Source organism: Gadus macrocephalus, chromosome 7 (genome assembly GCF_031168955.1).
Source record: "Gadus macrocephalus chromosome 7, ASM3116895v1".
NCBI classification, from domain to species: Eukaryota; Metazoa; Chordata; class Actinopteri; order Gadiformes; family Gadidae; genus Gadus; species Gadus macrocephalus.
The window spans coordinates 20,843,421-20,868,117 of NC_082388.1; the positions used below are offsets into that span (position 1 = coordinate 20,843,421).

Sequence of the window (24,697 nt, forward strand, 5' to 3'; positions counted from 1 at the left end):
GCGGGGGGCATCGGTGCGATACCTTGTCTTCCTTGAGCCACTTTTCCAGCAGCTGTTTGCGTCCCTGCTGCAGCACCGGCCTGCACAGCTCCAGGGACTCAAACTTGTTGAGCTGGCCCTGATCCAGCAGGATGCCAAAGTACTGGAGCAGGGGAGAGGTCTGGCCCTGCTGCGCGGGGACGCTCTGGAAGCGCCGGATGGTGTCCGGGGTACGCAGGATGCCCTGCAGGGGGAGGGAGAGCCGCAGAGGAGAGGCGCGGGAAGGAGGAGTCAACGGAAGGAAGCGGGCTTAGAGCGTGCTCCCCTGTAGTCTGACGTTTGAATGCATTGAGGAAGTGGCGATCGTGTCGAAGATTAAAGAAGAGATCAAGCTAAATGCAAAACACTGGCAAACAAAAGGATGGAACAGCGTATTGGTATAGACTATTGCTGAATCAACAATGATGAACATAATCCTTTGAATTCACAGCACCCAGAATTCAGATCACATCCTACAGAATACCAACAAGACCTTTAACCCCTACAATTTAAAAATAAAAAAGGACCGGCTCTTGTTCATTCCACAGCAGTCAAGCAACACTTGCTCCTTCCTCTCCTATGGAGCTGAAAGGCTGAGCCACCTGGAGGCCAGGCTCCTGGCTGGTTACCTTTGGTGCGTTGGCCGCCACCTTGGCAGCCTCCGAGTAGTTCCCGGCGGCGAACAGGTTGTTGAACTTGCGAGCGAAGAGCTCCTCTGCGCCCGCCAGGTTGTTGCGCACGGCGATGCGCAGCGCAAGGTCGGGGTTCTGCAGCACGTTGGTGATGTAGGGGATGATGTTCTCCTCCTCCACGCACACCGACAGCACCTGGGACACACACACACTCACTTTAATACGTGTGGAATAGGACATATCTCCCAACACCCATGCGTAAAAAAGCCCATGGGTGTGCTTAATTCAATTAATTGACGTATAAAATAATTAATTGAATGAATGATTAATTATTATTAAATGAATGCCTGACTTAGAGGCTAATGGGACATATCTGGTGCAGAGTTAATTGTAAAATGTTCAAGTGGAAGTGTCAGTCATTTACAATGTTCAACAGAACAAGCTAAAGGAGCATAAGGTTAGTTTCAATAGAGACATCCCAAGCCTGACAGAAACTGTAGGCAGCTTTCCTTTCATCCAATATTGATCCCTACTGTGTTGGGGGTGAGCTGCTCTGCCGGTGTCCCTCTGTGAAGCGGTTGTAAGAGGTCTGATAGTGAGGTCAAGTTACAATCACATACAGGAAAATAGTTCCATGACGTAAGGAAATCGCTGTGTCACCATGGGCAGTAGTGTTTGCCTTTCCTCATACAGATAAATGAAACGTCTCAATCTGTTCATCTATTCACAATCAACCCCCATTAATCTCAGCGGGATGAGCGGCCAATCAGAGGAAGCAAGACAACATCTGTGACAATAATGCAATGGATTAATATCCCCAAGACACCTACCAAGCTTCTTTGGCTACAGGACAAGAAAGCCTTTGAGAAATAAGCTTAAAAGATTTGGCCGGTTTTCCAAGACCCTAGATCAATAGGTTCAGGACAGAAATCAGTCAGTGCACGCACATTCCGAAAATGGGCAGTCTTCCATTGACATCCATTATATTCAAAAACGAGTGTTAAGCAGCTCCCATAGCTGAATCTTAGTATTGTCCAAGTTATAACATATGAACAGCCCTGGCTAAGGAGTGTTCTCAAATAGTGTCCCCGAATGAAGAAATCCAAAAGCCTTGATTCTGTCTCAACACCCCACTGTGCATGGTCACACACTGAGCAAAGAAGGAGGCTGCTTCTAGGCAGTAAAGAAAAATTCTGAATTCTGGGTGCAGAGCCACATTTCAATAATTTCCCGGGGGCAAGTGTAAGAAGTAGGGGGGACTGATTGGAACGTAGCCCAAGCATTCACTTCTGAATAAACATGAAGTGCTGTCCCGGTTGCATGCATGTACCTAGAAGCCTCTCAGTCTGTAAATGGAGTGTTAGTACAGAATCGAAACATGTGGATTTGTTTGTTATCGGCCACTATGGTAGCCAACGATCTAGTCAGGGCAGTTCGTACGAGTTGCTTGAAAAAGACACAACTATGGGAACGGCTAAATACAAAATGGATGTCAATGGCTAGCCAACTACCCAATTTCGGAACACACATACACCGCGTTAGGGGGTGAGATGAAAGAAAACCATGGTCGATTCACATCTTGACAGACTGTCATCAAACAAACACCTCAACTATTCTTATACCTGTGGATAACACCACAGGCGTGCCAATCTAATCTGGATCCAGGGCTGTCGAGATGCTACTATTCAGTCAGTCTATCGCTTCAGTGTTGTGAAGCCCGATGGGATTAGGGCGGGCTGGAGAGAAAAAGTCGAATGAGATGCTGAGATGGGGAGGAAATTGAGAGGGTGGAGCTCAGCGCTTCAAACAAGAGAAGCAGGTCAGTGGTCCTGGATGGTTAAATACGGGTGAGTTCACGTCATTCTTCCTGCCACTAAAGCAAGGTCAACTCCCCTTTATACTGAGAGGGGGTAACGGAGATGCAGGGTAAGGGGGGAGGGGAGGGGGAGGAGAGGGAATGAGGGTATTGTGTGGTGGGTAGGTTTGGGGTTGGGGCGAGGCCCTTTCTTTAAGGACAGTTGAAAATGAGGCAACGGGAGAGACTGAGAGTCAGAGGGTAGTGGAAACATTTTGGGGGGGAAGCCAAGTTAACCATCGGCATCGAAAGACCCAACGACTCAATTTTGCCCCATCTTCACCCCTTTCCGTCGTTCCATATAGTCCTATAAAACGGTCACAGTTTACCATTATTGACCAACAGACCCAATTTAATGGCGGCGGGTGGCAGCCCGGTGGTTAGGCTGCTCTCCTGACGAGAGGATATGGAGACCCCGATGACAGACGAGCTGCAGTATCGAATGGTGCACTGGCCCAGAAACGGCAAGCACACACACGCACAAAACCTGACATACACGCATGCACACAAACACGCCCTGCCGAACACACGTGTCAACAAGACCGCTGGTGACAGGTAGGGCTGGGCGGTTGGTAATGAGGGAAATTAAGGACACCAGCCATCGACTCCAAATTAAATATCACATGCTGCTGGAGCGTTACCTCTCCATCCATGGCACTCGCCAAGATGTGGTGCTATTCTGTTTCGATGGAGCTGCGCTGCAATGCTCATCATCACTGGAACTAGAGTGTCACGATCACCAGAACCAGCCGGAGAGTGCACCCACCCACCTGGAGGGGCTCCAACTCATAATGAGAAACCCAAAGCAGAATACTGGGTCTATCTAGGCTGGGTCTTCAGCAAGACGCCATTCCCAACAGAGACCACTCGTCCCTCAGTCCAACTGAGTCCAAACTTCCTGTAAACAGATCCTATGGCTGCTTCAGGGAAACTCTTCCAGAAAGCGTGGGACACACAATAGCAACAGCATGGTTTGGTGTTGTAAAAACAGGAACGACATTCAACATGTCTATGCATTTCACTAAACCAGAACCAGAAGGGACAAAGAAAAGCAGCCGAGGAGACCAGTACTCCTACCTTAGTTCTTCCATTGTGAAGAAGATCACTGCCTCCGTCTACGTTGGCATGCGCATGCTTTAGTTGGGTTTTTTTGTGTTGCGCGCACACACACACACACACACACACACACAGGGCCGATTGTCCCATCACAGACGCCCAGGCCACTCCGCTGTATCGACTTTCGTCTCTTCACTTAATTATTCATGTGGAGCGTGGCGTGGATGGAACATTATTCATCAGCTGGCTGGATCCTATTTCCTCTGTGTCGGTGCAGCATCACAATGATAGCCAGACCCCTACACTGTCTCCTCTCGGCGTGAAACACTACACTGGACTATAGAGAGGCTGCAGCATGCATGATGAGGCTGGACTAGACAATGTTTTCGTCGTTGCGATCACCGTAAAGGCTCTTATAGAAGGACGTGTCGATGTTTGAGTGGATGAAATATTTTTGAAAGAATGGGGTCGTCTGAAATTTGGATTGAATTAGACGCAAACTAACCGTCTTGAGCAAGCGACTGCTCACTACCTTCCCAAAAATTGAACTATCTCAAAGGGTAGACAATTTCTGATTACCACAGATTCTCCAGCGACAGCAGTGTTGTAACATTAACTATGCATGCAGCAGATCCTTTACAGAGTCGTCACATAGCCATGGTGTTCCTAAGGCTGTACCTGTCCTTTCCTGTTGACCCCGATGATGCCGGCGGTGGCCTCGTGTGGTGCGGTTACAAAGATGGTTTCCCCGCTGATCCTGTTCATGTAGATGCAGGTGCCCGTCTCCAGATCGTACAGGTGGATGTAGCCATATTTGGTGATGAGGAAGACCACATCCTGTTTGGAGCTTATCTGAGAAGCCAGGGGAGAACATAATCAGATCAGTCCAAGTGCTGAAAAAGTTAATTTGATAAAGATCTTCATATATGAATTTGCCTGGAAAAAGGAACTACATAAGAATTTACATGTGCATGTAGAAAAGTATTTAACACGTGCCTCAGTGAGCTCACAAGATAAACCTCCACACGCCAAACACACAAGACCCGTCTCAGGAACCTTGTGCAACTGTGTTGGATTTGCCAACAGAGCTCAATGATTTGCTTATTTAATCTCGCATGGCTGTAAAAAGGCTAAATGTGACTCACAACAAAAGTTTTTTTTTGCCAACTGTGATAGGGTATTCCAGTATAGAATTGGTTTATTTCTGTGCCAGGCCAGTTTGTTTGCCGATGCCAAGAGCAAAGCGGTCAGTCCTGGCGAATGAGCAGCTTACACCATACCTGCATTGCCACAGGGAAGTCGTTCTGCGCCTCCGGGGGGAAGAACACGTCCACTGCTTTCTTTGGAAATGGCTGGTTGCCAGTCGGTGGTGTCCCCACTTCGATGATGTGCAGCTGGTTGGAAAGGGATAGAAAAACCATGAGCAAAGCTACAACACGTTGGTTTGCGTGTGACTCCGCCCCCCTTTGAACCCGTTCCCAGTGATGTCATCATGGACGTCACCGGTCAATCACCTTTCCTCCGGCCTGGCCTCGCACAGCGAAGCAGAACAGAGTGGACTCCTCCGTGTTGCCCTCCATCTTGAACTGGGCGAAGCTGGCGGCGTGGCCCTCGATGGGCTGGGACACCTTCCTGTCCACGGAGTACAGCTGCATGGCGCCGACCACACGGTTTTGCTGAAGCGCGAGAGGAGGATACATGAATAACAAGTCTACACAGGGGCCAATCCAACCAAAGGGCTACGTGAATGAAACAAAACCATCAGGTTGTTCAAATACCATTTCAAACTGGCAGTTCAGGTTATACCTGACGCCATTCTACCCCAGTCCAATCGGTGATGTGGCTCCATATATGCATACAAATGTCTTTGTGCCAACCTTTAACCAACAACACTAAAGCCTTTACGCCAGCCCAACGAGAACCTGATTCTGTTCACTGGAGGGAGGCGTTACCTGGGCCGAGATGCCAATAAGCAGCAGCCACTTCTGCTTGGCGTCCGTGCGATAGTTGATGATCTGGCAGCCCGCCAGGCTGGAGTGGCGGTCGAACACCTTGATGGGCTGCGAGTCGCCCTCCATGCTCCAGTGGTACACGGCGTTGTCGGTGACCAGCGCCACCGTGTTGAGGGAGATCCACTTCCAGAAGGTGACGTCGTCCGTCATGGTGTGCGCCTTCATCTTGCTCTTCATCTCGATGTTGAAGATCTGAAGGGTTTTAGCGGCTGTGGTTGGGGGAGGGAGGGAGGAAGGCAAGGCGACAGAGGCCAGAACAACATTTGGTTATAGACTTTTTTTTTTTGGCCTTGACAGACAAGACACGCACGCAAACTTTGAATTACCGGGAGTCGCCAAATCAGTGACAAAAAGGTCAATTATCGACCAATTTTCACTCGGAGAGACAGTTCAATGTTTTGAAGAGGTGGAAAATCCTTGGCTGGGGATCCCAGGGAAGCCTGAGGCTTTAATTGAGCCGTAGGCGGTGGATTCATGCAGAGGGCAATATCATATGTATTGAAAGCAGCCAGGTGTGTAACTACTGACCACTTTCCCTACATAACATTCTACTGTATCAGAGAATAGATTATAGGGTTAATTGAAAGAGCAGGTAAGGTCTGAGCTGCTTAATGGGGATACAGCTTCAGTTAAAAGGGGATTTAATGAGCCAGGCCTAATGAGCTCCCTCTTATATCCATTCCTTGTATTCGATTTTAAAGGCTTTCGAAGGGCTTGTGTAATAACCCACACTACCCCATTTTCCAGTTGGAGAGCTTAAAGTATACAGGTTGAGGAAACGTGATGTGAAATATACAGCCTCAATATAAAATAGAGCAGGGCTTTCCTTTCCATGTGTTCTCACGGTATCCTCCCAGCCTCACTGGTGGGTATGTGAAGCCCTGTGAGTCCGTATGAAAACTACAGGGCTCACAGGGCCTGTGAAGCTCTGGGAGCTTGTAGTTTTCATAAAGGGCTATACAAACAAACCTAATAACCTTGCATAATAAAGAAAGATCTACCATCTAAACAACATCTAGTCACGTAGTCCAACTAATTCTCCCAACCACCAACTACAAAGCAGGTAAGGAAGGAGAGGGAGGTTGCAAACGGCTCACAAAAAGGGGAAAGACATTTGGTATTCAATCAAACACAATCAAAGGACGCTACATAGTGGACTTAGGGGCAGGATTGAGGTGAAGGGTAAATGTGACTGTGAAGAGGGCTTTGAGGGGCGGGGCACAGCCATCCTTCAGATAAATGGCTGTGAGATTGTGTGTGATTTGAGGGGGGGGGGGGGGGGGGGGGAGGTTCACTCACCTGTTTTTTTACTCTACATATTATTGTTAGTTTGAGTGAATGTGACCTATAGGGCTTGTACATCAGAATGCATCCTGGGAATTTTTCGGGGGGGGCCGTACTCTAATCCTGAATCAACGTGGATATACCGTAACTTAGGCTAAATCATAGTCTTGGTTTTTGTTTTGACACGTCTGAACTGATACACGCCCTGGCGGTTTCAAATCAAAGTGACAAATCATTTCATGATCAATTTCTGCCCAAATGCCCAAAACATCATTGCATCCAACATAATAACCAACATCCCAATGCTCCCAAATCGGCGGCAGTGATTGCGATGCGACATTGATGTACAAGCCCCAAGGCTTATTAAGAAGCAGTGGGATAGCCCCTTTTCTTTAGTACATTTATCAGAACAATCAGGGAGAATCTAAAGCAGAGAACATTGCCATTAGAGCAGAAGAATTCAGCTATACAGTTTAAAGCCACAGCCAAATCATAAAGTGTAAGCAAATTGAGATTTGATTGAATCACATTTAGAGCAGCTTTTAGGTGCACGTGTTCGGTGTTCAAGCGGGGGTCGGGTCCATCACACATGGATCCATGGCAAAGGTTATAAAGCGTCATACTAGAAAGGGTCAGCTGAGGGGTTTTACATGGTAAAATGAACGGAGGAGGTTGTATAGCAAGGAAGAAAGTTCTACGCTGATTTAATGCACAATGGGCAGAGAAATGCCCTACAACTATGTGAGCCTATTTATAGGAGTATGAGAACACCGTTTAACCCATCATGCCATGAAGGCAACATGGACTCTGTATCTCACATAGCCGCACAGTTCATGTGCATCGTTGGCATTGCAGCATTTCCTCCTATTCTACTTCCATTTACTCTGTAATGTTTAACCAGGCAGCATAATCTGAAGGGCTGCCAGTCGTACAGGGCTCTCCAAGTCACATGTGTGTCAGCAGTGAAATGCAACTCTAAAAAACTGGAGGCAATTCAAAGGGCTGTACATTGAGCCCTGTTCTTGAACTGCCTTTTGGTAAGGGAACCCATCCCCTGTATTTCCCTAGGCTGGGGGTCACGTTGGGCAAGACCCAAAATAAAACTATGCAGCAAACACTTACAGCCTCAACGTGGCACACTTTCATAAAAATAGATAGATGCAAGCCTTGACTGCTAGAGGATACAACTAACCAATTACAAAACACTAAATGAGCACACATGGCTTTAATAAGATTAATTAAGAAAAATCGTAGGTAATAAGGTAATTTTCAGGTAATTCTTCTACCAACAGTAAATGACTCACACCCACCATGGCGTCAAATAATAACTCAACCTCGCTCAAATTGGATGTCGTCCCCAGGCCACCCTTCTAATCAGGACCTCACTTAGAGATGTCATTGTGTCTCCAGCCACAGGTTAGTGAAGCAAGTTTATCGGGACTCGAGTCAGATAGCGGAACAACACGCCCTGGCCAATGGAAGGCCAATTCTAGTGACCAACCGGAGGTAACCATCGATCAAACACACACACACACACACACACACACACAATGTCTAAGGGAGAAGTCAGCAATAACTGATCTAGTGACTAACTCTTACGAAACAGAGCTGACAAGAGGACATGAAACCATTGCGCTGGCGTAACCACATGGGCACATCAATTGGTAGAGGGAAAACGGGTGTTGAAATAAAAATAAAGGAAAACGAAGCAGATTTATGCGGAATTAAATGAAAAATCAATAATTAAATAAAATGTGATTACATTTATTTAATCACAAATTGGCACCCACAATATTCTCGCCCCTTCACAACGGAGACTAAATCACAAGTACAGCTAAGGAAAAATGATGGTATGCGAGCATTCAAGCTATGGTTTGAAATCTAAATCCTGTTTCACTATATTAACGGCCTAATCACATACAAGCAGAGAGATGTTAATTTGTTAAAGTCTTAATTTGACACATTAACAATGAATTTTATTAGCAGACAGTTCCAAATCTTGAAATGTAATGGGCCAAGTTCTGCACTGGGAGAGAAATAAGGGGACCACAGCTTATTCTAAATTTATACACACAATTGTTTTTACAGTGCATGTGTATTTATGGAGCACTGAGCACTTTGCTCGGAGTGGTGGATTCGAAAAACAGGATTTAAATTTCCGCAATGGAATAGTTAAATTTTAACTCACCGTCTGCATACACATAAGAAAGCGGTAAAGGAAAAAAAAAGAACAAACAAAACACAAAAACAGAGAAAAACAAAAAACAAAAAACACAAAAAGTCAAAGCAATTGTGGCTGCTAGACAAAAAAATGCATATTACACTACTTCTGAATATAATGGTAACAGATAAACTGCCAATTAAATACTGTTCAACAGAAAAGTTGAAATAGCTTGATGTATGAGAACTTAAACGGATAACTTTTAAAATATACATAAAGACGACAATGGGACAAATATTGACACCATTTCATGTCTACGATTGTAACATAATAAAAACAAGAACTACAAGGCAATGGCTTAGACGGACATATAAACTCACGAATCCCCACTGCTAAGCTTGACACATCGGGGTAGACATGGACTCAATTGGCCTTGGCACTGCCGTACCTTTAAGTGCGATGACCTTGCTGGCGGGGTTCATGATGGCACTGTCGGCAGAGATGGGCCTGCGGATGGGCGTGTTGGGGTCGGCCATGTCTATGATCACCACCTGCGCCTGCTCGCCCACCTTCTCCCGGATGCAGATGAACTTGTCCGACTCCATGGTCAGCGTGCTGAAGCCAATGTTTGCCGGATTGATGCCCAGGTTCTGGAGCTGAGGAAATTAAAGAAAGCAAGCGAGTCGTTGAGGGCAGGTAATGAGATGGAGCCAGTTGTTGCATTGGCTTGGTTTGACTGATATGAAATGGTTTATATTAGAATGATAGAGCAATGCAGCCACATGTCTGCATTTCTAAAAGCTATGAGCAGCAAATGTTTGTGTTCCAATAAATTCAATGATTAATCAATTATCTAAACTGATAATACATTTTCCGGCGAGTATATAACTATTAATTCATTGCAGCATGTCCTTCCAACATGGGTAAAGGGGGCAAAGGTTATAATAGTCCCTACTAGGGTAGTTTAATTAAACCTGACAAACTACAGTTCTGCTCCAACACACTTTGAGGCTATATATACACACCAGGAAAGAACATTTGGCAAACGGCCAGGAAACCCGACCCAGCAGTTTTAATCTTTGCTTTGCTCCCCTCATTAAATAAACCATATCAAATGTAAATGATGAGGTCAAGCCCAGAGTGGCTTTGTTCAACTCTAAAAAGGCAGAATGATGTCTACGTCGGAGAACAGCAGCAACTAGGCAAGTGGGCGAGGTCGTTTCAACGGTCAGCTGATAGCCCCCGCCACAGCTGGTGATGTCATGGAGCCTGACACAGAGCAATAGTCCTCTGGACACAGTCTGCTCAGGCTGAGAGCAGCTGGGTGGGGAGCCCATTCTGATCCAAGATCCTTTTCACAGGGAACGGAAAAAGAAAAACATCCAGTTGCTGTGAGACTGTATGCAACTCAAGTTAATTTCCGATGCAACCTGGATAGCAATAGAGGCCACGCTCTTGAGCAAAGCTCTTCACCCCGCTACCTCAGATAAAGGCAGGGTCCAAAATTAGCACATGCAACCAAACAACGGCAGATTTCCACTCTATCAAGTAAAAAGGCAGAATTCAAAAATAACTTTTGGGGATTCTGGATGCAGGTCATGGCCGAACATGAGTTCAATCTGACTGAAGTCAGCTTTACACATGGCCATAACCTGGCCGTCACAGAAGAACAAACAAGCCAAGAACAAAGCAGTGCCCTCTCTCACCATGTATATGAGGAACACATCAGACCATGACCTGCATGTAAACAACACTGTGGGAAGTCAGTGTATTGACACCAGCAGGCAATATGCTACAGGATACAATGACAAAAATGGTACAATACAGGATTAGACAAGAGAAAAGGGTCATGTATTCAACTTAGTTCCGATGTTTTTTTTTCTTCACCCTTGTGAGAATTAAACATAATTGTGAGGTTGTAACAAAGGATTAGGAAGATCATCTTCCCTCAATTCAAGTGATTATACCATTTAAATCCACAGTCATGTCTTATGAAAGGAAGAATGTGAAGCAGCCCCAACTGACAGCTAGCGTTTAGCTTAGCTGTGTGATGGCTTCAGTACTAGGCGTGTCTAAATACTGTTGCATTTGGCATGGCCTGCAGACAGATGTTATAAACTAAACAGCATCAAACAACCAGTTAACAAATTATAATATCCCATCTACTTGAGCTACGCCGTGGCTGTACAATTAGATACTCAAATCATCTCGTGCATACATCATACATCACTGACGAAAGCTACAAGTAAGAATTTGCAAATATGGGCTGCCATTGTGTTGACTCAACATGAAAATTTAATCCTGATCAGCCACCTGCCAAAAATGTATTCAACACAGCCTAACTGCCTGCCCCACAAGGCCAGGCAGCCAGAACCACATTTATCTCATTGTTTTTCCCTTGAGTTGTCCCCACCAAAAGAGCAAGGCTAGGGGGCCGTTTATCTACAGCACTAGGAGTGACCTTCCTATCGTCGAGATGTTTCTGGCCCCCTCCTAATCAGCAAACACAAACCCCAGTTCCAGGAAGTAGCCCAGCGTAACGGGAGCACCTTGTTTTATCAATGACAGAGCACGCCCTACTGCCGGCCCCACCCTCATTCTTTCATGTGCCTGTAATCTGGCTGGCTCTGCTGGCAGTGACGTTGATGTATATTATGACAGGGCAAATGTTACAACAACCCTGCTTGGACAGACAATGACACCAATACTTGGCCCTTCTCATTATAGTATTTTACATTTCCTTGAGTACTGCCTATTGCCTAGTACTGCCTAGTACTGAGTCCTGCATCTAAGCCACCCCTGCTAACCTTCAATGACAAACAATAGATGTAGCAGTACAGCTGGAGGGGGATTCATTGTGTTTACTGGTGCAGGATGCAACACACTACGCAGTTCAGAAGACATTCACAATGTATGCGTCGCTGTCCTAAACACAACGTCAGAAGACTCCGTTTTATAACTACTACTTAGATTGATAAATGTGAACACATCCCTCGATATAAAAAACAATGAGCAGACCAGACCAGAGTGTTACATTTCTCTCTGGACGGCTGCAGATGGATTTTCATACAGCTGGACTAGGGGTCCTATGGGGTTTGCAAGGGTGCAGGCCCTACACACCAAAACCATTCAAGATAGACATGTCATCTGGCACACTCAATCCGTCCACCTAATGCTAGGATATCAGCAGAATGCCTGTTCGTTCAGATGGGAAAAAAAGGGCCTTTCAAACACTGGGCTCACAAGTCGACTTAAAGGCAAGGAAAACGAGTTAAACCATTTCAACAGATGTTGTGCTACTGGGTGGCCTTAACATGGTTTGTCAGACTGGTTTAATATGGTCAAACAGATCTGAGCTACCGCTCCTATGACGTCAGAGACTAGGAATTCACCGGAAAGCAGGTCAAACCAGCAAAGAACCAACAACGTGAAAATCAGCTCAATGTGGCCTAGCCTGCACTAGCTAGGAATGGCACAGCTAATGCTAGCCTGGCTAACACTACAGAGGGATACTGCAGAACCACACACTAGACCTCGAGCTAAATAAAAGAATGTGTGCGACTAGCTCTGGACACTGCCTTGTCAGACAGATTTAGAAAGTGACAGGAATACAACTTGATTTCCATCAGAGCATACTCAGAAACCCACTGGTTTACAGATGATTATTCATTCAGAAAAACGGTAATTTACCATGATTTAGTTTGCATTTAACATTAGTTGAGGTTTACACACACACAGACACACCAACATTGCAGGCAAGCACTTCAGTCACACTTTGAACTTTGGAGCCGGGCTGATATAATCTCCTTGTGCTGAACCATAGCGAACGGTGAGGTCAACAATACACAGTACTTTCCCACAAGGAAGTCTTGTCACAAAAGGAATCCTATGCAAAGCAACAGCCCTATAGCATTGCAGTAACATGCCACACACTACTAATAGTCTATCAAAGCTTTTTCGTGAAAACGCAGGGGAAAAAAAGTCAGGAACCACCAGCAACTATTCCTCGTGATCCAGAAGGAGGAGCCCAATCTGTTGACTTGACCAGTTGGCCCTTCATTTGAAGGCACCTTGCTCAGCAGAAAAAGAGGCCAAGGCGCATGCTACCAACGCAAAGTTCAAGGAGGGCCAGGGAAGGATGTACCATGCAATGTGCTGAGGCCCGCAGCGCACCCCAACCGGAAACCAGGAGCCCATTGTCTACCGGGGGCTGAAACAACAGGCTGCTCCACTACCATGTGACCATTGGAAGGCAGTGGCAGGTTTTGGGGGGGGGGGGGGGGACCGGCATGTGACCAGGGAGGATGAAGATGATGAGCGCTGCCCAGATAACCAGAGAAAGTAGAGTAACAGAAAGGGGAAGGATTGCATGTGTTTGAACTTCCTATCCATTTCCACTTCAAGCTAGTTTTGCTGAGTTGGTTTTGGGATTTGAGCGTCCCCCCCGCTCCCAAATGCATGCTTGTGTTGTACATTTTGGAATGTCAAGTTTTCAGCAAATCTATATCCTGACCGGCCTATCACGAGAGATGAGCAACAGGTCAGTCACCAGCAGAGTTCAAAGTGCACATTGCAAACTGTGGCCGAGTGCAAAACCATAAAACTTGCCCGTCAAGGATCCAGTAGTATTTAAGTTAAATTACACATGTAGTTAACCTATTTAGATTCACTTTTACACTACAACACTGACTCCTTTGAAGTGTATCCATAGAGGTTTTTCCAATGTCTCAAAAAAGTTTTTTGTTACTACCGTTAGCCTAGCAAGTTCTATGTAGGAGAAGTCCCGACTCCCTACAGCCCAAATGTCCACATTTCTCCAATGCAGTGAGAGTGAATGTGCAACAATACCTGCAGGAGCATAGCCTATAAAGGCCATCCATGTCTATGGGAAGTAGATTCTTCATCAAAGACAGAACTTGTGTATGCAACCTATCTGGAAGAGTATAATCATTTCCAGGTGAAACCCCATTATCAAAAAGCAATGAAAAGAAAAATAAATAAAGATTTGCAGTTTACCAGCCTTGCTAGGGAGGCTATTGGTCAGAATTGTCTTAGATCAAAGCCTAATCATTTGGAACTGATGTCAATCTGTCTTATAATATTCTAACTGGATGCTTGGGCGTTCATCTTGATCAGAATCATGATACTTTAATGCCCAATGTAGTCTATAATTTGGACAATCAATTTTGAAATGTGTCGAACAGGACTAAAAGCATTAGGCCCACAAACTCAGCAGTGCCCAAAGAAATATCATGCAGGAGTTTTAGCAAATAAACCTTACTTGCTAACATCCATTCTTTTACAAGCTTTTTAAATAAGATACAGTTACATTAGAATACGAGGTGTCAACTCAAGAAATAAACAACCACAAGACATAAAGCCAAACTACAAGGTTCTACCAAAGTGCTATGAACATCTGGGAGAAGAGAACTCTGTCAGCTGAACTCTTATAGTGCTGTATAAATGGATGATACATAAAAATGCAAGCTGTGCAAGCGAACCGGATGAATGAGAAGAGAAATTTGCTGGCAAGGGCATAGCTCTGTAAAAGAAATACCATTTAAGTCAAGAAGAATAATCATAGCAAAGCTTTAAGTTTGCAAACATCTTGACAATACCTGTTATCATGTGACCAAATTATGAATCACTAACCAAGAACAAGTAGCTTAAGCCCCCTGCAAAAAATGCTTAAATACCCAATTTGATAAATTCTGAACAAGGCACAAAGCTAGAAACTATTCTTCTTGTACTGAAGCTCAGCATCAACAAAGAACACATTACAGCTAGCTGACGTCAAGGGCGCACTGGTCTAGCTATTATCTTGAACGGAGCAACCAGGGCAATCTCCCTGCGCTGCAGTTTTCATGGTGCGATGATGAGCAGTCATCTCTGCACCTTTTCACCACCTGACAGTCAGATATTCATGGGCAAACTCTACAGTAAAATACAGACATAAAGCTGACGACCTGACTGTTCTCTGCAGCACACCCAACAAGAGTTTAAACATAAAGACCCTTGCTTAATAATTTGAGATATTCAAAGAATTGTTTGGGGGGCAAAGGGGAACAAATATTGTGCATGGCTTGATGTGGAACATGGAATGCATGCTACGGCATACTCATGCCTTAGTGATTGTAGCTACCTTGGAAACGTGTTAAGTCACAGAAATGACCTTGACTACTCAATGACGAAGAAATCTAAGTTAGATTGCTGTTCCTTATCAAGAAGACCTACTGTGTGCTGAATTTACTTTAATTGTAATAACTACTGGTGTTATTCTATGCATAGACATAGGAATTCACATATATGGGGAAAAAAATGTAAACGAAAACAGTATAACATCACTACAACAGTGATTTGACTGCTGAAAATAAACTCCCGGGCAGCATATTAAACGTACAATAAATAGTGATGACCAACCACTATTGCCTTGCAATTCAATACTCTAAAGAACTAATCCATCAGCTCAGATATAGAATCAGGCAATAGATCAAATATTGTCATGTTTTGAAATAATCTATCCTGTATTTAAACCAGGTACACGGCTGTTCTAATCTGTTAAAATAGAAAGGTGTTCAAACCCGGCATTAGTGTCAACAACAGGAAGGCTTCTAACCAATGTTGGCATGCAAAAAAAAGGAAGATCTATTGATACTCGGGGTATATCTTGAACTAATACTTACTCAGACAAGGACAAACATATTAAAAGATGATGAATATCATAAAACAACAACGTCAAGGTTTAAACACTGGGCCAAAGCACTCGGTCTAAGCGTGTGTAATAAAGGCCATAAACGATGACAAATGCATCTTTATCAAGAAAATGTCGAACCACATTTTGATTAACAAATCCTAGTCTTCAAGCAATGAGGTGAGCCGGTTGCCTGTCTCGGTTTGAGTCTCAAGTGAACAAGAAACGATGATTTATTAATAAGCTCAAAAGATCTTGCAAGCGAACAGTCTTGACCGTTTCGAATCCATATGTTTTCGAAGCATTAGCCTTCTCACTTCCTCAACCTGATCCGACTGGAATGGGAATCTACATACCATAAACGCGATAAAGAAAAAGCAATAACTTACATGACATAACGAACGTAAACCAGTTATTTGTAGCAGATAAAGACACAACTATCCATTATCAACCTATCAAACAAAATGCCATTGACTACCAATCTGTGGGTATCATTTAATATTTTCCACCAGATTTCTTGCATGACAATAACGTTAAATCTGTCAGATTGCTCAACCGGATATATACATACAAAGAAACACACCTTTGGACCAAATAAACGGTCACGACTCTTAACTCGAGATCTTTCCCTGCTGCAGGTAATGTCTCAGACATGACAGTTTCGGATTGCTACGGTGGAAAGTAGTTTATAGTTGTACCTATTCCAACACAATAAACGTCAGAACAGTGAAGTACAAGAGTATCGGATGTCATCAATCGTGTTTATACAAATAATAAAGACGTATACCGGCATTGTCAACGGCAAGTGTTGCAGGCTACAGTTTCGATAGCAAAGCTATACTGCTTAGTGAGATAAACGTCATCCACACTGGTTAGCTAGTTAGCATTGCACTGCACTAGCTGATTGAGCTAGCAGGCTCAATTAGCCAACGATAGCATTTACTGTTAAGCTTGTAGACGAACCGAAGGCAACGCAGTTTCAACAATTAAATTAACAACGACCCAACATTTGCGACATTTCTACTACTCATTCATCAGCATTACCTGCAGGTGCTCCTGGAAGCGGATAGGCAGGATCTGAGCCATGGCGGTGTCTCTCTACTCTCCTCCTATATGCTCTAATGCTAACAAACTACGACTTCTTCCCTCAGATCCTAGCCGGAGAGCCAGGGGACGGCTGTTGTAAAGTCCCAGTAGATGAATACTACGCGTTGTTCTTAAATGTGTTAGCAGAATGTTGGCGGTATTATTTGACTTTAAACTATGTACTTGCTGGCTTCCCCCTAGCTAGTTAGTGCCGCTACACTGTCTCCCTAGACCTGCAATGGCGGTGGAGGTTGGTCAGCGCTCAGCAGAGGAAACATTCCGGAAATGAATGTGTACTCATGGCGGCGGAGGAATATTCATTCCAATGGCAGATCAAAAAGTAAAAATGGTAAACGAAATATACTAGGTGTTACACGTATGTACACTGAAATATATATTTTGCCATACCAGACACGTTAACGTTTACTTCGAAATTAAATGTAACACAGTTTTAGAGTTGGAAAATAGGCACTATTTCTTTGCGATTTGCCCTTTAATTTTTGCCACATCATTCGTCTTTGTGAATTAACGTCAGTTCCTACTTGTTTACCACAGTTGAACACCACCAATGAGAATACTCCGCGCATTTTACGGAATTTCAATTTCTCAGGAAAGTTAAATTAATACACTTTTTCTTCTTTCCTCGCTATGTTCTTCCAAATAGACGATTTCATGTAATAAGGAGATTATTATTTTTTACTGAAATATTGAACATTTTACAGATGTGCCTTTATTTAGGTTTCGAATTTAACTGTTTTTGATATGTTATAAAAAATAATAATATAATCAAACTTTAGACAAGGTTTGTTGTAATGCAAAATATTAATCATAGCTCAACACAAAACGTTTAACCAGTAAGTGATGGAAGGATTTTCAGCAAATGAAGAACCAGCATCAACTCATAACACTGCCCCCCCCCCCCCACACACACACACACACACACACACACACACACACACACACACACACACACACACACACACACACACACACTATCTTGAAAAGTGCTATATAAATGCAATTTATTATTATTATTATCATCCTTTTCCTAAACTTACAATCTTTTTTTTACTCTGCACAGTGGGAAGAAAAAACATCTTAACATTTTTAGTTGTACCCTATCAATGGCTAACTTATCCCTTACATTTATCAATGAACATTAAAATACAAATATGTCGGTTGAAGGTATGTTCAACTAAAGTGACCATTTCCCCTTTTTTATGTACGCAACTATGGCGGCCACAGGATGTTAAAGCATTGCTTAATCAAAATTGGCTGAGAAGTTGAGAAACTTGATCATCGCTGACCCCACAGAAGGGATGCTCTGTATTCGCTGAGCTAGCAGTTGGCTCCTCAGGAACTGAATGGTCTCTGATTTTAAAGCAGAATTGATCAGTATGCAGCGTTTGCTTGCACCATGTTTCAGAGAATATCAAACATTAGGCTATTTTTCTGTTCCTTTGATATTCTACGTCCTCATTTTTTTCAATGTGATAAAGCAGCACTGATTTTAATAACTACAAAACAATATTGATACAAATGTATTATTATTTATAAAAAATATATAATTCAGACAAAAACTAAACAGAACAATTTCAAACCAGTTAACAAAAAAAGTATTGCAAACAGTAAAGTAAAAAAGGCTGCTAACCATCGGTATAACCACATTCTTTTATTGCCTGTGTGTTTCTCTAAAAGCACCACTTCACCATCTTCACCTGAATAGGATTAATTTGCTGTTGCCATGGAGATGCTGAGACTGCGTCACCCACAGTGAGGCAGTACATGGTATCTTAAGAAATATAAATAAACACATCCATCGGACTCTTTTGTGAAAATGTAGCAGGACACAACAGGGTTTGATCAGCCTCAAGCTAAAAACGGAAGCAATGCTGCTTTTCCTCTTGTAATAACTTTGAATAAGCAACCTCAAGATGAATGTGCCTTTCCTGGTTTAGACCCCACCCATCTTGGATGAAGAAAAGGAGAGACACACTTCAGTGAAACACTATGACTTTATCCCAGCCTTTTTTTAATATAAATGGAAATCAGCCACAAATAAAAGGTAACTGTCTCATGCAGATATCTTGCTGTTAAGACTCTCTTCGTTGGCAAGGGTTTGGACACAGATGGGAGCGCTGTGTCTTCCTGTCGATTGGAGGAGCGCCCCTCAGAGATACAGAAAGGAGGGAATGGGTCTGACACTAGTATCCGGAGCTGGTTTTAAGAAGCCACAAAGGCTCTCTGTCTGCTCTCTGTCTGCTCTCTCTCTCTCTCTCTCTCTCTCTCTCTCTCTCTCTCTCTCTCTGCTCTCTCTCTGTCTGCTCTCTCTCTCTCTCTCTCTCTCTCTCTCTCTCTCTCTCTCTCTCTCTCTCTCTCTCTCTCTCTCTCTCTCTCTCTCTCTCTCTCTCTCTCTCTGCTCTCTCTCTGCTCTCTCTCTCTCTCTCTCTCCAGTTGCACTAAAAGAGAGCCTTATCATATCAACATTTTCTTAATCCACAGTGTTCTTTTGTAGCAGTGGGTACACACGTATTCATCACTGTACCACCACTGTTGATTCTTCTGTAATTTGATTGATCTGCATTGAGAGCTACAAGTCCTAATGTATGCATGGACATGCCGTCTACCCCATCACTGTTTCTGTCTTTGAGGCTTTTTTTCCTGAACGCTTCTGATGATTGAATTTGGCAGTAAAAAAAACAGATATAGGACAGTATTATCCTTTAAACAACATGCAAACCAGAAAACACTATTACTATCACAATTATGCCTGCTGCTCCTGTGATGAATCCAATACCCTCATTGATAATATTTAAGGCATACAAGAGGGGGTCAAATGTCTAATTGTAGATGTTAGGTATGTTAAACTCACCAACTCACCTATTTTATAATTTATGTTGAAATTGATTAATCTTCTTACACAAAATGTACTTGATACCTAAGAATAATAAGCTATTGTGAGGGACCAAGCATGTCCGACTCACAGGAAGGAAAGGTGGGGGACAAAAGGTGTCTGTTTACTAAAGGGATTTATTGTTTTGACAAAAATACAACAAAAATCCTTCTCAAACATGAGGCATGGAAATTGGATGCCTGTTTCTGGCTGGGTGAGGATCACAACTTCAGTGCACTCCCTTCATCACTGCTGTCTGCACGGCACCCAAAACAGGTTACTCCTATACTCTACCAACCATTCTACCAAAATACCGCCACTGGGAATTGGCTGTATGCTTGCTTAATCACACCAAGCCGCATCAGCTGGCCTAGTCTGCAGATGAGGGCGAGTACTCCCAGGTGAGTAACCCTCCCCAGGGATTGGAGCTACCCAGGGTGCTGATTTGTGCCCTGCTGTCCGGTACTGTGGGGGTGCTGAATGTCTGTGGGCGTCGTCATATGCCTATGTCTATTACCAAACCATGTGATGTCCTCGTACGATCCCTCAGCCATGCATGCTATATTTTGTAATGGTGTACATACGATGTAAAGATAAAGTGATATTGACAGCATGATGCACATAACTATCGACCCTGTGCTTATACAGCTGGCATAGCTCATAAAGAATTAGATATCAATAAATATAAATAAATAAAAGTAAAAAATGACTCGGCTCACAATATTGTCAATACAACACTTTGTGCAACACAATAGGGTTTAATATGATACTGCTTTGGTCGAGGAAGGCATCTGTCTTGATCGATATTCAGTTGCATTTTCCAATCTGTCACTTTCTTTGTTCGCTTAGATTCGTATTCAAAGTGTTTTCCTGAATGTCCTGTCGATGTCTTCAGTGTGTGTTCCACACCATTGCTTTCCCGTCCTACCAGCTGTGGCAGATAATTAAAATTAACAAGCACACATTGAAGGCTCAGTCCAGTGTCAGTCACCTGTTTTCTGATGTGTTTTGCAAGAGTTTGGTCCACTCTCACTGGCTGTGCAACTGTGTGAAGTGAACAAGCGTAGCACTGATGGCTGGGTTGCATGAGTGGGAGGGGTTTTGGGAGTGTCTATGCTAAAATTCTTGCAAACAAAGAGAGCTGGTAAATCATTTATGAGTTGGGATTTTATTGATAACATTATTATAGGGTTAATTATCGATACAGATGTCCAGGTTATTTTAGCTATGAGCTAGTTTAAATGTTACACATTGTGACTTTAATTAAAATCTTCAGAAACAACTGCACTATCTTTATGCAATAGTTGTGTCACTTGTTTCCATTATTTTATTTTCGATTTCATTTTTTAAGGATACATGCTATTTTGTAGCCTTTAACCTTTGAATATTCAAGTAACCCAGTTAGGTCTATAGATGGATTTTGTTAATGTAAGCTACTAATATTTGTTCCCTACCAAGGGGGTATATTAAACTGTACAGCAGACATATACCACATACAACTCAATACATTGACAATTCTAGCCCTGATTCTTAACTCTCACAACCATTTCTCATTATTGCAATGAAACCCTTTAAGGACGTGTCGAGTTTTTCTAACAAGATTAATCTAAATATTTGCATTACCAGGGAGATAAAAAATGTAATTATTGTGTCTTGGTTTGGCTATTATTTTTTTACATAAAAGGCATTTGTAATATTAATGTGCAATTATTTTAAGAGTATAACCAGGACACGTTTAAATACCACGGAAGATATTTTGGCGCGCGTAGCTGTCCAGGGTCCTGTAGAAGTCATCTCCTGACGGCGGTAACGTCGCCTTTGTTTACTTGTAGCATGTAGAATGCTAACCAGCAGGATAGACAACTAAATCTAACTAGGTCGATGTAACTACATTGAAAGATGTTCTAACTCTTGAGTATTATCCCCAAGAGTTAAACGTCCCGCATTTTAGCTCCAGGGAAAGCATTTTAGCTTCAGGGAAAGTCCATATTTAACGAGTTAACGCTAGCCCCTTGAGCTAGGTCGTTGGCTAATCAAAATCCTTTATTAGGCTACTGACATACAATTTGAAATAGATAGAGGGAAAAACATACTCAACAGTATGAAAAGACACGAAGACCAACAAGAAAGGCCAACTGCAGGTTTGCAAAAAAATACTTTAGTCGCTTTTTTATTTTACAGATTAGTTTGACTACAGAAATACAGCAGAGTTGAAACACCTTTTATGTGTACTTATGTCTGAATGGGACTCTGTCTCCTCTAGGATGCCTCTCTGTTCCACTCTTTAACCAGAGGAAAAGGATCCGAATGCCCATGACATCTAATCCCTCAGATAAAGGCTTCGGTGTCAGCAACGAGTGCATGCCAAGTACTAGTTCATTTTACAGCGCACAAGGTGAAATACCGATCGTCTCATGATCTGGGAGAAAATCCACATATCCACTTATCTTGTCTGTTTTCGGCCACAAGGTGGCAGTGCATACGGACAATGTGTGTCTTTAAGAAGGCATCCTTATGCTCTCGTTCTCAAAGTGTATGTATTTTTTGTCCTTAAGGTGGTTACCAAGCTTCAAGTTACCCTACCAGTACACCCCATGGCTACTTTTGGAACAGACAGAGTAACCCTCAGCCTTATCAGCAGTCCCAGCAGAGTGGTAGCAACCGGAGTGCACCTGGACCAGCCCCTACCATTAGAACCTGTGCCACACCCCTACCACACCCATACAAACCAGGGAACACGAGGTAACCCTGGACACCTACTATAATGTATTCAAATTCACATTCAAAGGAATTCCTCTTTTCCCTTATCCTCACACTCTTATCCTCATACATTTAGCTTACCAAGTCAACTTTGTGCGCACATTATTGTAGGCTACGCATTGCACCGATCACAGATAATGTGATTTACAACACACCTTCAAAAAAAAAAGAATGTCTGTTAAGATATACACATTGTAAAATCTACAACAAATGAAATATTACTGGCCCATAGTTAACCCATCAATCATGTCTTTAGTTGTCAGATGAACCAACAGGACCCTCCGGCCACCGCTTACCAGAGACAAACCAACTACCGCCCCCCTGCCCACACCAATGAAAGGACACAGGTCCAGACCAAGCCTTGGCCTGAAAGAGGTTCTTCTCAAATGGGTCAGCATGGATCCTATTCACAGGCTAGTTCTCCAAATAACCTCTACACCCAACCACCCAGACCTCCTTTCCCTCAGCCCAGCCAGCCTCTTGCTCACACAGAAAAAACACAAAACACTTCCTGGAGATTTAAACCCACTAACAACCAGGGTTCCCAGAGACCCCCTGTGGAAACAAGCCACAGCATGTTTCGCTCTCAGAGTGCCTCCGGGCCACCACCACAGGTAAGACAACAATTGCAAATACAAATAATTCTATTGAGTGTGTTTTCATAATTGTATTGTAAAAGGAATGTGGAATATTTGTCTCTTGATTGTGAAAGCTTATTGGCTGATGTAAATCTTAGGCTTTGCTGCTACACTTTAGTGTCGTCAAAAGTATAAAAAAAGTATGTGTACTTACTGATGATTCTGATGCATACTAATATTCATGTTGTGGTCGATGCCAATAGACCCAACCAGCCTTTCAGATTCAGAAGTCAGCCACGGGTCAATCATTGAGGATTCTGACAGCTGTTATTGTTGGCATGAGACACTGGAGCCAGTTCAAGGACAGAGCACCGTACCTGTTTGAGATATTTGGTTAGTCACGTTGAGTTATGTAACTTACCGTAATACTCGGATGCTCATATGCTATTCATCTGACAGGCTGTGCTTCTTGTCTGCAGCTACTTTGGACTCTGCTGTAACCATGGGCTCACATGGATCCAAGAGCTTCCTCCTAAGAGATGGGAAGGCTACTGTGCAGTGTGTCTACTACGAGAACGTAAGGGCCACAAGGACCCGGTGCAGGGTGGAATAGTGGCTAGGGAGGTTCGACTACCAACCAAAAAGTGGGAGTGGGTTCGATCCCCAATGTCGAGTGACCCACATGTAGAAGTAGACTGATCTAGTTAAGATAAGTCTACTAACCGTGCCATGACACCTCTATGGAAAGGGTACATTTCTCCATCTGGAATTAATAACGTACATCTTTGTAGCATTGACGATGCTACACATCACCTAGGTGGCTTTTACAGGGCTCCACCATAAAGGGGACACAGGGTGGTGATGTTTGAACCAGTGTATTGCCAAGGTTGAGTATAATATATATATAGAGCAGGAGGTATAACCTACTGCCATGCTGGAGATCTCCTTGAGTGTGTGTGGAGATGGATGGTTTACCTGTGCATTTTGATCGCTCAATGCATAACAGGTGTGCACCCTCACCCAGCCTCAGATTCCAATCAGTCTGACCCGGGCCAGATGAGGCTGCTTAAACCAGCCATTAAAAAGGTCAATGGTGAATTGCACACTTCCTGACCACAAGAAGGTTCATTATAAAGGCCAGGTTTAAGATTAGGTTCTCACCAATAAAAGTGTTCACTGTAAAACTTTCCGAAACCTCCTAACTGTGTCTTAGTCTAGCATTGATAGCACCTCCCCATGTACCTATCTGTTTTTTAAATGCCCCAACAGGAGCAGGAGCTGCCCAGGCTGATCCGTGGGCAGGTCCAGCGCTGTGTGGGCAACTACGACCATGCCAAGGACATCCTGAGATGTGTTTCCGTCCGGCCCGCTCTGCCCTCAGAGCAGAGGAATGCCCAGGAGGCAGTCAAAGCCTGCAATGTAGAGATGAGGGTGCTGGTCAAGTCATTCAGCGAAGTCTGAGCAGAAGCAACTTCCTGCAAAAATGATATTCTGGCCAGCAACAAAAATGCTTTATATTCCTAATTAGTTATATTTTCTATTTATGTATTAATATATGGGATATTTACATGAAAAATAGGTCACCTGCAATATGTTAAGTGATTTGTCAAACATGCTTCTCGTGCCAGTTTGATTCTTCAGATTGTAGGCGTTTGAGTTATTATTGAATGG

General features: G+C 43.5%; 2 protein-coding genes and 1 long non-coding RNA gene across 3 annotated transcripts in view; 2 read left to right on the forward strand and 1 right to left on the reverse strand.

The window, feature by feature from the left end:
* Window positions 1-17,076, reverse strand: part of cltca (clathrin, heavy chain a (Hc)) — a 34,364-nt gene extending 17,288 nt beyond the window's left edge. The window contains exons 1-8 of the mRNA XM_060057303.1: window positions 16,754-17,076; window positions 9,467-9,674; window positions 5,514-5,782; window positions 5,076-5,237; window positions 4,842-4,955; window positions 4,240-4,413; window positions 648-845; window positions 23-223 (exon numbers count right to left, since the gene is read on the reverse strand). Of these exons, the coding sequence (XP_059913286.1) occupies window positions 23-223; window positions 648-845; window positions 4,240-4,413; window positions 4,842-4,955; window positions 5,076-5,237; window positions 5,514-5,782; window positions 9,467-9,674; window positions 16,754-16,795 (1,368 nt within the window). The 5' untranslated portion in view covers window positions 16,796-17,076. The remainder of the gene's footprint in view (window positions 1-22; window positions 224-647; window positions 846-4,239; window positions 4,414-4,841; window positions 4,956-5,075; window positions 5,238-5,513; window positions 5,783-9,466; window positions 9,675-16,753) is intronic.
* Window positions 6,159-6,662, forward strand: LOC132461854 (uncharacterized). The gene is made up of 2 exons (XR_009526688.1): window positions 6,159-6,319; window positions 6,372-6,662. It is a non-coding gene; the product is annotated as an uncharacterized LOC132461854 (long non-coding RNA).
* A 4,364-nt stretch (window positions 17,077-21,440) lies between the features above and the next one.
* On the forward strand, window positions 21,441-24,497 carry LOC132461146 (spermatogenesis-associated protein 22). The gene is made up of 7 exons (XM_060056192.1): window positions 21,441-21,829; window positions 21,952-22,083; window positions 22,244-22,430; window positions 22,705-23,062; window positions 23,290-23,419; window positions 23,506-23,603; window positions 24,296-24,497. The coding sequence occupies exons 1-7, from the start codon at window positions 21,790-21,792 to the stop codon at window positions 24,485-24,487; spliced, it is 1,137 nt and encodes a 378-aa protein (XP_059912175.1). The 5' UTR covers window positions 21,441-21,789; the 3' UTR covers window positions 24,488-24,497.
* Window positions 24,498-24,697: the final 200 nt, after the last annotated feature.

Excerpts from the sequence above, each read along its gene's own strand:
- LOC132461146 (XM_060056192.1), top strand. The coding sequence starts at position 21,790 with ATGAAAAGACACGAAGACCAACAAGAAAGGCCAACTGCAG. Across the intron at positions 22,431-22,704 it reads TACAAACCAGGGAACACGAG|TTGTCAGATGAACCAACAGG; the intron begins GTAACCCTGGAC and ends TCATGTCTTTAG. Across the intron at positions 23,063-23,289 it reads CCTCCGGGCCACCACCACAG|ACCCAACCAGCCTTTCAGAT; the intron begins GTAAGACAACAA and ends CGATGCCAATAG.